This window comes from Sturnira hondurensis, unplaced genomic scaffold, assembly GCF_014824575.4.
Source record: "Sturnira hondurensis isolate 20B ecotype Veracruz unplaced genomic scaffold, ASM1482457v3 Scaffold0022258, whole genome shotgun sequence".
Classification (NCBI taxonomy): domain Eukaryota; kingdom Metazoa; phylum Chordata; class Mammalia; order Chiroptera; family Phyllostomidae; genus Sturnira; species Sturnira hondurensis.
Genome location: NW_028094889.1, coordinates 367,499 through 380,747, shown reverse-complemented (window position 1 = coordinate 380,747; position 13,249 = coordinate 367,499). Strand labels below are relative to the sequence as shown.

The window sequence follows — 13,249 nt, the reverse complement described above, 5'->3', positions numbered from 1 at the left end:
CTCGGGACTCTGGCAAGTAATTTGGTGAAGTTTGCTACCGGAAAGACTTTTGTGTTCTTTGGATTTTTGCTGGTCAGATGAATCCGACTCTTACTTTTGAAGCTCAAAATAATACAGAAAATGCCATGAAATTCTTAACAACTAATTTTGGTTCAGTTCATTGGAAAATTGGAAATACTTGAAAATATATTTGGACTGTATTTAAAAACGTATTTTTTTAAAATGAAATAATAACTATTTTTGGAGGTGCTGAGTGCTAAAAAATACAGCAAAAATGATTATGAGTCCTGGGTTTTAAGGCAGATTGATGTGATTTTTAGAATTAATACAATATTTAAATTATTTCTTACTTTTTAGGCAGCAAGAATTATTGCCAAGTTAGCAGCTTGGGGAAAAGAATTGATGGAAGGCAGTGACTTAAATTACTATTTCAATTGGATAAAAACTCAGCTGAGTTCACAGGTAAAAGACATATCTTTTAGTATCTTTCAAAGGATTATAACATTCATATTCTCTTCAACTATTTAATTATGGGAAATTACAAAAAAGTCATATATTACAATGATGCCATTTTAAACTTGCTAAGAGTAGTTTAGCTTGCTTAGTTATGGTAGTATGCTTTAGTTTTTCTTTCTTTGACTGGCTTCAGCTCAACCCTTTCTGTTCTTGGTCACTTGCAATTTCCTGTTTATGCTTTTCAGTGGTTAGGGTGTACCTTCTTTCCAGGTGTCTGCAATGTCACACAGGCGGGAGAATTGAAAGGGTTCACCCAACTCCAGAGAGCACACTCATGTAAGGCCTATTGAAAGGAAAAGTGAGAGAGCGAAGGCAAACTTTGAGGCTGAGAGATTTCCAGGCGCAGCTCCCACATGTGTCTTGGGACTCTGGACCAGCAATAGTTGTACAAGAAATCCTGGTTGTGGGAGAGCTCTCCTGTTACTCACTTAACCAGGCTAAGCTGTCTAACTAGTTACATCAATAAACAAACTTGCTCATGGTGCCACTAGGGGAGTTTCAAACTCTAAATAGCACATTATAGATCATCAGTCAATCCACTTCTTTTAGTCTCGACCTAGAGTCCATACCAACTTTCCAGGTGCTCTGGGGTAAGTGTGGAGCTGCTTGGGCCAAGTGTGAGATAATAGTCTCACACAGTGACTCCCCAGTATTTCACTGTATCATTGTGGGATGGAACATTTAGGCCTAAGGATAAACGTGAAGCCTACTTATTGGTCATCGTGATGCTTTCAGGTCTCTAGCTCTACTTCCTCAGGGAGGAAATAGCTTGCGGGTTTAATGACAAGTTCTCTGTTTTTGTCTTCATGGTTCTCTAGTACAGGGAGAAAGACAGGATACTTATGATGGCTCAGTGGTGTTTCTTTTAGGCTTCCAGTATTAGGTGATAAGGGGAAACTTGGTGGAAATGTTCATCAGAAAAGGAGTGAAAAGAAGGTGGGTGGGGGAGGAGTATTCTGGGGAAGAAAAGGGAGAAGAAAATGAGATTTTGGTATTGGGATGGGTGACATGGAGGAGTGGGACCAGGAGAAGTAATATTAATTGCTATCATGTTGTAAGTGTTAGATTACACAAAAATGTCTATTTGAAATACATTTTTGGAAAGTTGTCATTTAAATTTTAGTGACTGTTATTTTAATATAATTTCATTTGAAGCTTAAGAGATACCATGACATTTTGCTTAGATTTGTTGACTTACTGCCTGCCTTTTTGGGGGTGGCCTAATTGCTTTTATATTTAGATAGGGATATTTTAAGAGTGCTTTGAAAAAACTAAGCATTTTTTGTCAGTAGCATATATTTTAACAGTCTTTCTGGCTTAGCTTTTAAAACTATTTTTACCAGAGTCACAAATTTACAGATTTTAGTGAGTTTGTGAGGTAATTCAAAAACAAGATATTTAGAACATGAAAATCATACCTTACAATTTCTAATTGTATAGCATTTGGGATCAGAATGCTTATAGTTAGATAGGCATCTGCCCCCTGCTTTTTTTTTCTTTTTTGAATTTAGTTCTTTCTTTGAGCAAACTTCATTCTGCTTTAGTGTTAGCTTTATGGTATAGTCATAATGGGGCTCTATTGTGGCTGAATTCATAAAATTAAAATAGTCAGGAAAGAATGTATACTTGTAGATTACAGCTAACATTTGGGGTTGTTTCATCTTAGACTTTTCCTCACAGGAATAATGTTTATATTGTGTCTCAGGTGATTTGTCATTTTTGGAGTGATTAACTATGGTTGCAACCTTGTTGAGCGGAGGAAATATTTCTGTTGTCACTACTGGAAGCAAATATTTCAATGTCTAAAACAGTTTTTAGAATTGGTATCAGATTACTGTTCTTAAAGACCTTCCTGTATCTTTCTAGCATATTCTTTTATCACCGAGACCTTCCTGTATCTTTCTAGCATATTCTTTTATCACCGAGTCTTTGGCTTTGTTTATTTGTGGTGTGGCACTTCCGCTTTGCAAGTCCTCTTTATACATAATGACTCTTCAGGGTAACCAGGCCCAATCTGGCTTTGCTCCTCAGAGTCTGGTCACTGCTTCTGCTAGGTTCTGGATTGCACTATCTCTATTGCTGTGGGCAGACACTTCTTCCATAGCTTTCTATTAGGATTAAACTACAGACTTCCTGTTTAAAGAATGAAACAGGATTATTTGGAATTTTATTTGCTACTTTGCTTAAATGTCATTTGATAGGACTGTATCTGGAAGGTCTCTCTTTCTCTGTTGTGTTTTCTTTCTCATAAAAGGGATCACAGTTTCGTAATTCTTATAGAAATAAACTTTCGAAAGTCCAGATTAGTTGCAAGTTTGGATATTTTGTTCTTTGACTTATAGTGTCATTGAGTATTATACTTGGTCATGGGCCTCATGCCTGCCAGTAGATAATAGTTACTGAATAAAACAAAATAAAAAATTTCCTTTCAGAAATTTATTATCATTTTTCTCTTGCATATTCAGCTTTTGACTTTCTGCCTTAACATTTCTTTGATCATTTCTCTAGGACATACGAAATTTTGATTTTAAGTATAAGTTGTTAGCATTGCTGTGGATAACCAAATTTTAAATTCTGTGTTGTATCTTCTCATCATCAGGCTGCTGTTTCAAAGACTTGGCACAGAATATAGTGTATATAGTTCAGCTTAAAACAGTTGTGTTATTAGAGAAATAATTTAATAAGAAAATCCTGAGACTTGGAAGTTTGTACCAGCTTTTTGCTGATAAATTTAGTTGGAGATTAGCATTCAGCTTATTATTGTTCCACTTTTAATACTATATTGATTAAAATACTACATAGGTGAGTGTAATGATACTTAGAATATTGCATTATCATCCCCATTCTTTTTATTAGTCGTTGATACTCTATTAAGTAGGATTAGGAAAAAATTATAAAATTGCTTAGCTCCCTTTCATACACTGATAAATTAGGATAAAATTAAAAACAAAACTAAGTAATAAGTTATTTATTTTGTAATAGAAACTGCGTGGTAGCGGTGTCGCTGTTGAAACAGGAACAGTCTCTTCAAGTGATGTAAGTACATTCCTTCTTAATTCAGTAGCCTCCTAACACCCTGAATATAAGTTATTTCGAGTCATAGTTCACTTTTTTGAAGATGTTTACTGGTCCCTCAACTATAAATTCATGGATTTGATATCACCTCCAGTTACTTTAATGGTGTTGTAAACACTCTATTCAAACATTTAAGGTCTTGAGTGATCAGTGGTCTGTGGGTATACATGAGACTTGTGCTTCCCTGTTGCTCTTGCCTGACCTGAGAATCAAAGCAAGAGTGTGAATTCAGATACACAATTGGAGTGAATAAAGTTACTCTCTTCAAGCTTCGATTGTCTAATAATAGATAAACTAATATTTAGTGGATGCGTGAACACTGTGTCAAGCAGTGGGTTCCATAACCCACTAAAACTCATTACTTGCACTGTGTTGCTCAAAGCTTTATGTGGGACTACATGGTGGCCATAAACTTTCCCCCTCCTTTTTTTGGCCAATCTCTTCCCATATTTTTGTAGAACCAAAAATGTAAGGGTTAAAACTAATCGTGTCTACCCAAGTTCCTTTTTTGTTAGTTATTTTCCCCTTTTAGGAATAGTATAACTTCACTGTGCTAAGAATAGCTCAAAAACTGGCAATAAGTTTGGATAAGAGGGCTGGAATAATTGGAACCAGTTGAAAGAAAAATAAGGGGATAAAAGTTAGCAATGTAGGTAAGGTGTATCTAGCTTCATTTGTTGAAAATTGTCTCTGGGAACCTGGAAAGCATTTTTAGAGGATGGTATCTACAACCTGCCTGTTACAGACCTAAATGAAGCTCTGTAGAAGCCATTTAATGCCCATACTAATTACTGATACTTCCATATTTTGCATGGAACATACCTGTATATGTGTGTGTGTGTGTGTGTGTGTGTGTATTATATATATTCTGAGACTATAGATGGCAGCAGAACCCACTTTCAAAGCCAAAATTGGGGCTTCTTTTGGGGCGTAGGTTAAAGGATTTGACTAGTAGTGTATTAGGCCAGAAAAATGGCCATTAGCTTTCTAAAGTAGAATCAAAATAAGGTGTAGAACTACATGAGTAGTCTGGGGCTGGGGTGGAGGAATGTGGTGGTGGGTTAGAAGTCTACCTATTTAGCCATAAGTAGATGTTTAGATTGGGAGTCTTAATTTTATATGACTTGAATTTCTCTCAGTTTAAAATTTTGAAAAAAATGTTTAATTCATATATTAGATTTACTGGTAGATTTTTTAAAAGGTGCTTTTAGAATCATGTCTTGTAAATGAGTTTGAGTGGTTAAGTATTTTTAAGTTATTAAGGCTTAGATAATGAATTGCAAGTTCTGGTGATACAAAATTCTGATTGTGCTATTTTCTGTACAGTTAGTTGGAAAACAAAACTGACTAATTGAATTGACTCTGCATTAAGTCACAGTGGTTTATAGTAGACCTGTCCATATACATCCAAATGGAATTAGCATCGGGGTAATTGTGAGTAAGGAAAAGATGGACTTTGATTTTCCACTTTCTTATCTTTAGTGCTCTTCAAACCTGAATATATACTTTGTCTCTTACTGAGAGTTCTTACTGTTTCAGATGGCTGTCTACTTGAATAAGTTCAGAGTAGGGTGTTAGCCTTCCTTTGATATTTGTATTTTAATAGGGAAATCTAAATTGGTAGCCAATACTTAACTCTTACTGTGCCTGGCATTGTTTTACTCACTGTACACTTACATGTCCTTGAATACTCATACTTCTTCTTTGTTATAGGCTTTACCATAAGCCATGTTTTATGGATATGAACAGTGAGACTGTGCAGAAAGGCATACTAGCTTGTCCAAGGTCATTCAGCTAATGAGTGGCAAAACCCTCAAAGAAACAAATTGTGTACTGAGAACTTTTGAGGAAGCTGAACTGGAATTGGATCTTAGGCATTCCTAAGTCTCTTAGCCTCCTCAGACTTGTGAAAATATTGATATTATATCCTAAAATGCCTTCAGATTTTCAGAAAGCATAGAAAAGCAGTTTGGTAAATTGTATTACATGATACTGCCACTTGGTGTCAGTATAAAACAAATAAAAAAGGTTTACACTACAAAATGAGAAATGTGGTCTGTGTTAACTTTTAAAATTACTTGTGGAAACATAAGTTATGAGTGAGTTATTACAAACATTTTTACTTACTTTTAATGCTTTTAAAAACATTTTTAAAGGTTTTATTTATTTAATTTTAGGCAGAGGGGAAGGGTAGGAGAAGGAGAGGGAGAGAAACACCACTATATGGTTGCTTTTGGTGCGTCTCCTACTGGGGACCTGGCCTACAACTCAGGCATGTGCCCTAGACTTGAAATCGAACCGGTGATCCTTTGGTTTGCAGGCCCATGCTCAATCCCCTGAGCTACACCAGCCAGGGCACAGACATTTTCATTTGACATTACATAAATGGAATTGCCTTAAAATGAATTATGTTGGCTTTGCCTAAATATGAATTTAATAAATGATATCAATTAATCTTAAACTGTATGTTCACTTTTTTTAAATCCTCACCTGAGGACATTTTTTATTGTGTTTTAGAGAAGGAGGGAGAGAGGGAAATAGAAACATTGATGTGAGAGAGAAACATCAATTGGTTGTCTCCTGTAAGCCTCCAGACCGGGATCATACGCACCTGGATCAGGGATAGAACCTGCAGCCCTTTGCATACAGGACAATGCTTCAACCAACTGAGGGGTGAATGTTCAGTCTTACATTCTTCTGAGGGAGCTGCACATTTTGGGGTGATAATTGTTGTGCTGATGCCCTGACAGAAAGAGGAATACTGTGATCTCTCACAAATTTGTAGGTTTTAGAAAGAATCTGGGAGTTTTGTGTTTCTTTGTTTTCTTTCATCTCTGCCCAGATTCACTTATACATGTGTGTAGGAGAACAAGGTGATTCTTAGCTCTTGCGCTTGACTGTGTCATATTCTCTGGCAGCAGTTTTTGTTGTAGACATAGTCTGGCTTCAGTTATTGCTAGACGAACTTGTTTTACTGATAGTAAAGTAACTTAGGTTGCCAGGTTCTCCTTTTGCTTATTTTATATTTAATTATCTTGCTTTTTGATGTTTTGGACAGTTCTGTCCAATAGAACTTCCATAATGTTGGAAATGTTTTGTATCTCTGCACTGTCTATTATGGTAACCACTAGCCAAATGTGACTCTTGAGCACTCAGAAATGTGGCAAACATGAATGAGGAAGTAAATTTTCAATTTTGTGTAGTTTTTTGTGTAGCTTTATCAAAATGTATTTCACATACCATAAAATTCGTCTGTTTGCAGTTTAGTGGGTTTTAGTATATATGCAGAGTTGTGCAACCATACCACAGTCTGATTGTATAGTGTTTTTGATACCTCAGAAAGCAACCCTGTACACATTAATAGTCATTCCCTGTTCTTGCTCCCTGCTCCCAACGTCTGGCAACCACTGATCTACTTGACTCTCTGAGTTTGCCTCTTCTGGCCATTTCATATGAATGAATCATGTCATATGTGGTTCTGTGTCTGTGCCTGGCATCTTTTATTTAGCCTAATGTTTTCAAGATTCATTCATGTTCTAGCACAGTAACAACAGCATTTTAGATTGAGGGAAGAAAAACACTTTTTTGGCTTTTGGCCAAATTCCTTTAAATTTTTTGGTGACAGTTCTAATATCCTTGTTAATATGAGATTAGTTTTACTGCTTTAGCTTTGTTTTTACTTTAAGACTATGCTATGTTACACTTTTCAGTCTTCCAGAAGTGATGGAGTACTTTAATGATTTAGTTCTTTGCTAACTTTGTTGATAACTAAAGGAGTAGGCTAAGTCATAAAGTTCAGGCCTGTCATTGAACTGTCCTCTGCTGTAGCTGGTGAGTCTGTGAGAACTCAGAGTAATTCACTATCAGTTACATGTCTTTGTACAAGTTTCAAGAGCATTGTTATTTACCTACAGTGATTCTCAGATGACTTTTATTGTTCAATGGCCTTATAAAAATGGATACATTTTAAACGTAGATGCTCAGAATAATGTTAAGATAACGAAGTAAGATAACCTCAGAGTTTGGGTTTGCTGATCAGAATTTTGGAAGGGTTGCCTTGAGGTATATTATGGCAATACAAAAAAAATTTAAATGGTAAGGAATTTCAGTGTAAGACTTTGTTTTACATATTAAAGTACAGCCCTGGTAATAATAATGGGGTAACCTAATATGATACATTAGATGTGTTCTTAGAAGCTGTATACAAAGCAATAATGTATAAAGTAAATCATATTAAGTCCACATTAATTTTTTGTCATAATAAAAGATCCCAGTAGTCATTACATGACTAAGCAAATTAGAATGAAAGAAGTACTTGAAGGAGATTTATACATTTGAAAAGTAATAGTGAAGTTACCTTTTTAGTAAGACTTAAATCTTAGACTAAAGTATCATAAGTGAATTTAGGTGTTAATTTAGTGTAGGTATTGTGAGGATTGACTAGAGGATTTTTAAAAAATATATTTTATTGATTATGCTATTACAGTTGTCCCATCCCACCCCCCCTTTTTTCCCCTCATAATACCCTGCACACCCCCTCCCACCCACATTTCTCCTCTTTAGTTCATGTCCGTGGGTCATACATATAAGTTCTTTGGCTTCTACATTTCCTATACTGTTCTTAACCTCCCCCTGTTTACTTTCTAACTACCATTTATGCTACTTGTTCTTTGTACCTTTTCACCCTCTTTTCTGCTCCCACTCCCCTGTTGATAACCCTCCATGTGATCTCCATTTCTGTGGTTCTGTTCCTGTTCTAGTTGTTTGCTTAGTTTGTTTTTGTTTTTGTTTTAGGTGTGGTGGTTAATAACTGTGAGTTTCCTGTCATTATACGTGCATATTTTTATCTTTTTCTTAGATAAATCCCTTTAACATTTCATATAATAAGGGCTTGGTGATGATGGGCTCCTTTAACTTGACCTTATCTGGGAAGCATTTTATCTGCCCTTTCATTGTGAATGAAAGCTTTGCTGGATAGAGTGATCTTGGATGTAGGTCCTTGCCTTTCATGACTGCACATACTTCTTTCCATCCCCTTCTTGCCTGTAAATTCTCTTTTGAGAAATCAGCTGACAGTCTCATGGGTACTCCTTTGTAGGTAACTGTCTCCTTTTCTCTTACTGTTCTTAAGATTCTCTCCTTATTTTTAATCTTGGATAATGTAATTATGATGTGCCTCGGTGTGTTCCTCCTTGGGTCCAACTTCTGTGGGACTCTCTGAGCTTCCTGGACTTCCTGGAAGTCTATTTCCTTTGCCAGATTGGGGAAGTTCTCCTTTCTTATTTTTTTCAAATAAGTTTTCTGTTTCTTGCTCTTCCTCTTGTCCTTCTGGCACCCATATGATTCTGATGCTGGAACATTGAAAGTTGTCCTGAAGGTTCCTAAGCCTCTCCTTCTTTTTTTGAATTTTTGTTTCTTTATTCTTTTCTGGTTGGATGTTTCTTTCTTCCTTCTGGTCCACACCATTGATTTGAGTCCCAGTTTCCTTTCCATCCCTATTGGTTCTCTGTACATTTTTTTATTTCACTTAGTGTAGTCTTCATTTTTTCATCTAATTTGCAACCAAATTCAACCCATTCTGTGAGCATCCTGATAACCAGTGCTTTGAACTGTGCATCTGATAGGTTGGCTATCTCTTCGTCACTTAGTTATATTTTTTCTGTAGCTTTGATTTGTTCTTTTATTTGGGCCATTTTTTTTCTCAGCACACCTGTTACCTAGTAAGGGGCAGAGCCTTAGGTGTTCACCGTGACAGGGCAACCCACATCACTGGGTTGTGACGCTGTATGTGGGGGAGGGATTCGAGAGGAAACAATGGCACTTGCTCCCTCTCTGCCGAATTTCAGTCACTTTCCCCACTACCTATAATCAAATGGGGCCCTTCTGGTACAGATTCCCTGGTCGGTGGGCTTGTGTGCATTCTAACACCCTGTGGGTCTCTCCTGTGAGGCTGGGGGTTTCTCCTGCTGCTGCCTCAACCCCCACAGGTATTTTCATTTGGTGGTTTGAGGCTTTATTTCCCCCTGCTGGGACCCTGGGTTGCATGGTCTGTTTTGCTCCCCAGCTGTTCCTCCTGGTTTATCTGTGTGAATGCAGGACCAACCGATCTGCCAGCCACCACCTCTGCAGGTCCACCCACTGCAGCCTTGCTGGGAGTCCTGTCACCTGGTTGCCCATCTCTGCCCCTCCTACTATTGTGGATGAATGTGTCTTTAACTCCTTGGTTGTCGGACTTCCATACAGTTTGGTTTTCTGTCACTTCTGGTTGTTTTTTTTTTTTAAATTGTTGTTGTCCTTTTGGTTGTGCAAGGAGGTACAGTGTGTCTCCCTACACCTCCATCTTGGCTGAAGTGCTCTAGAGGATCTTTTTTAATAAGCCAATTTCAGGTGAATTCTTGGGCTAATATATGTATTTTAGTTCCTGAATATGAGTTAATAATAATAGTATACTTTGCAATTGTTTTGTGCTTTTTAGAAACTGATTTGAGTAGCAGGTTTTTTTTTCTTAATTTGCCATGGCTGGTATTATTCTTGTTTGTTGATGAGAAAACAGTTTTGGAAGGTTTAAGTGACTTGCCAAAGATAATTTGGCAAAACTTCTGATTGGCAAACATCTTCCTCCTTCCCTCTCTTCCTTTCTTTAGTCTTTCTTTTTTTATGTCATAATTTACATAAAGTAAAATGCTTATATTTTGAATTTTCAGCTGAATGAATTTATGTCATGTGTATGTGTAATGTATACTCCTACTAAACATTTTCTTTCACCTCAACTCCCACAAAGATTATCGTTATGATAGCTATTACTATAGATTAGTTTTACATGATCTTGAATTTTATATGAGTGGAAACATATACAGAATGAAGTTTTATGTGTTTGAGTTCTCTTGCCCAGTATTGTCATTGCCCAACATGAATTAAAGAATCATTCACATTGCATTTAGCAGTAATCTTTTAATTGCTATGTAGTATCTGTTAAGTTAATAACCATTATTTTTATTGCTATATAGTGATCTATAAATATCCATTCACTATTGATGGATATTTGGGTTACTTCCAAGTTTTGGCTATTGTGAATAATTTTGCTATAAACATTCTTATTGGTAGATAGTCTAGAATACTTAATTCTAGAAGTGTTTATTATTGATTATAATCCTAGGAGTGATAATTATAATTTATATAGTTATAATTTTATACCGATAATTTATCAGTATAAATTTTTTGGTCAAACTTGTAATTATCAAACCATATCTATTAGGACCCCATTCATTTGGTATTAGTGTAAGATGGGACATTTGTTTGTATTTGTTTTTTATTCTTTCATTCAGGAAATACTGAGTGTGTACGAGGTATAGTGCACTGTGTGAAAGTATAACACTGAACAAGATGGGCATGACTCCTACCTTCCTACGGCTGCTTGTATCCTCGGGAGGACAGCATTAGACAAGTTATCACACAGTTTTGATTATTTTAGTACACTTGTGGCAGTGCTTGAACATGTCCTTTGAGAGTATACAAGGAATAGAATCAGTTTTTTAAAAATTTTCATTGGTTTTTTAGAGGGAGAGAGGAAGGGAGGAAGAGAAAGACAGACACATCGGTTTTTCTACTTATTTGTACATTCACTGTTTCATTCTTTAAAAAAATTTTAATTCAATTATTTATTTATATTTAGAAATAAAACAGATTATCATATCCCAGAATATTTTTTATTGTTGCTCCAGTACAGTTGTCTGCATTTGCGCCCCCAAGCCCCCCACCCCAACCATCCCCACCTCCCTCCCCTGATCCCATCGCCTTTTGGTTTTGTCCGTATGTCCTTTATAGTTGTTCCTGAAAACCATTCCCCACGTTTTTCCCCCATTATCCCCTCCTGCCTCCCCTCTGGTTACTGTCACTTTGTTCTTAATTTCAACGTCTCTGGTTATATTTTGCTTCTTTGTATGTGCCCTGACTAGGAATTGAACCCACAACCTTGGTGTATTGGTATGACACTCTTAACTAACTGAGTTATGCCACCAGGGTGAGTGGAATCTTACTTCTTCCTTTTTTTAAAGACATACATATATGACAGAGGAAATTTCTGTAGTGTTACACAGAAATCTGTATCTTAGGGGTGAGAGGTGGTAAGAGTGACTTTTTATTTTATGCTGTTCTATACTGATTGGATATATTATGATAAATAGGTACAAAATATCTTATGCAGATTCAAATCAATAAATACTGTGTTCACAAATGTTAATAAGGTTTCATGCTACTTGTCAAGTCATATTTCTAGTTTATAACTTTACTTCGTGATCTTATAGGCATCTTTAAGACGATCTTATAGGGCATCTTTCTTGGGAGTTCTGAGCATAGGAGTCAGGGAGCCTCAGAAAGAGGCCACCTGAGAAAGGCCAGGCTCAAGGGAAGGCACAGAGATGTACTTTCTTACTTGTTCCTTGTGACTTTGTGTTTGAAAGGTGTAATGATTGATCACCGTAAATACTATCTCATCAGCTTGGTGATTCTTGAAAAAATCCTATAAAATAGACTATTTCTTTACCTTTCAATTCTTGTTCATATTGTCTTTATTTGAAATCTTGTGAGATGTCAGGATTTTCTATTAGTAATCACAGCTATTTCAAAGAGTGCTTTTCAAAATTTATAATGTCTGTGAATAGAATAGGAAATTCCAGAAAAAAGAAAAATAATAAAGCAAGAAAAGATTTAGTGTTAGTATTGAACAATGTGGAGGATAATAGTACATTTATATACAATTATCATGGAAATCAGTTTAAGGGAAGTGATAATATAAAATCTGGGGGTTTCTATATTTTGTCTTTTTTAGAAAAACAATACCTTGCAAGGCAGAAAACAAAAAGGAATTCACTTGGAGAAAATATATAGGGTGGGGCAAAAGTAGGTTTACAGTCCATACGGAAATTAATATAATCACTAAAAAATAATAGTACAAGAAGAAATTCTGTTACGCATACTCACAACTGTAAACCTACTTTAACCCTACCCGGTATTTTAAAATTTTAGATTCTACTTTTTTTCCTTCTAAAGCCAAGTCGCAAAATAGAAAAACATAAGATCAAGTGCAGTGGATATTTATTTATTCATTTTGGAAACAAGTATTTTTATTTTTTGTTTTTTAAGAATTCTTTTCTTATTTTTTAAAGATTTTATTTATTTATTTATTTTTAGAGAGAGGGAAGGGAAGGAGAAGAGAGAGTGAGAAACATCAATGTGTGGTTGCCCCTCACATGCCCTTAACTGGGCACCTGTCCTGCAACCCAGGCATGTGCCCTCACTTGGAATCGAACTGGCAACCCTTTGGTTCACAGGCCCGTGTTCAATCCACTGAACCACACCACCTAGGGCCAAACAAGTATTTTTAAAATGTTATTTACCAGGGACTGTGCTTAAATGCTAAAATTAAAAAAAAAGACTCCTCTTTTGCTTTCTGGTTTAATGGGGGATAACTATTGTGCACGCATACACACACCCAAAAGACAAGAATAGAATTTATATGTGGCACTGTGAGGGATTAATTCCATCTGGAGAAAATCAGAATACAATAGTAGGTGCAACAGCAAACAGTTGTTAAATGTTGTGTGACAAGTACCATGGAAAATCCATGCATTAACGAAATTATCTCCACACCCCAGGGGAT

At 36.1% G+C, this 13,249-nt stretch overlaps 1 protein-coding gene across 3 annotated transcripts in view; it reads left to right on the top strand.

Moving 5' to 3' along the window:
* The window catches only part of ATP6V1H (ATPase H+ transporting V1 subunit H), a 130,814-nt gene that overhangs the window by 17,132 nt on the left and 100,433 nt on the right, over window positions 1-13,249 (top strand). For 2 of the 3 annotated variants that reach the window (XM_037035370.1, XM_037035369.1), the window contains exons 6-7: window positions 358-462; window positions 3,499-3,552. In XM_037035370.1, the coding sequence (XP_036891265.1) occupies window positions 358-462; window positions 3,499-3,552 (159 nt within the window). The remainder of the gene's footprint in view (window positions 1-357; window positions 463-3,498; window positions 3,553-13,249) is intronic. The other variant, XM_037035371.1, reaches the window with a different exon arrangement.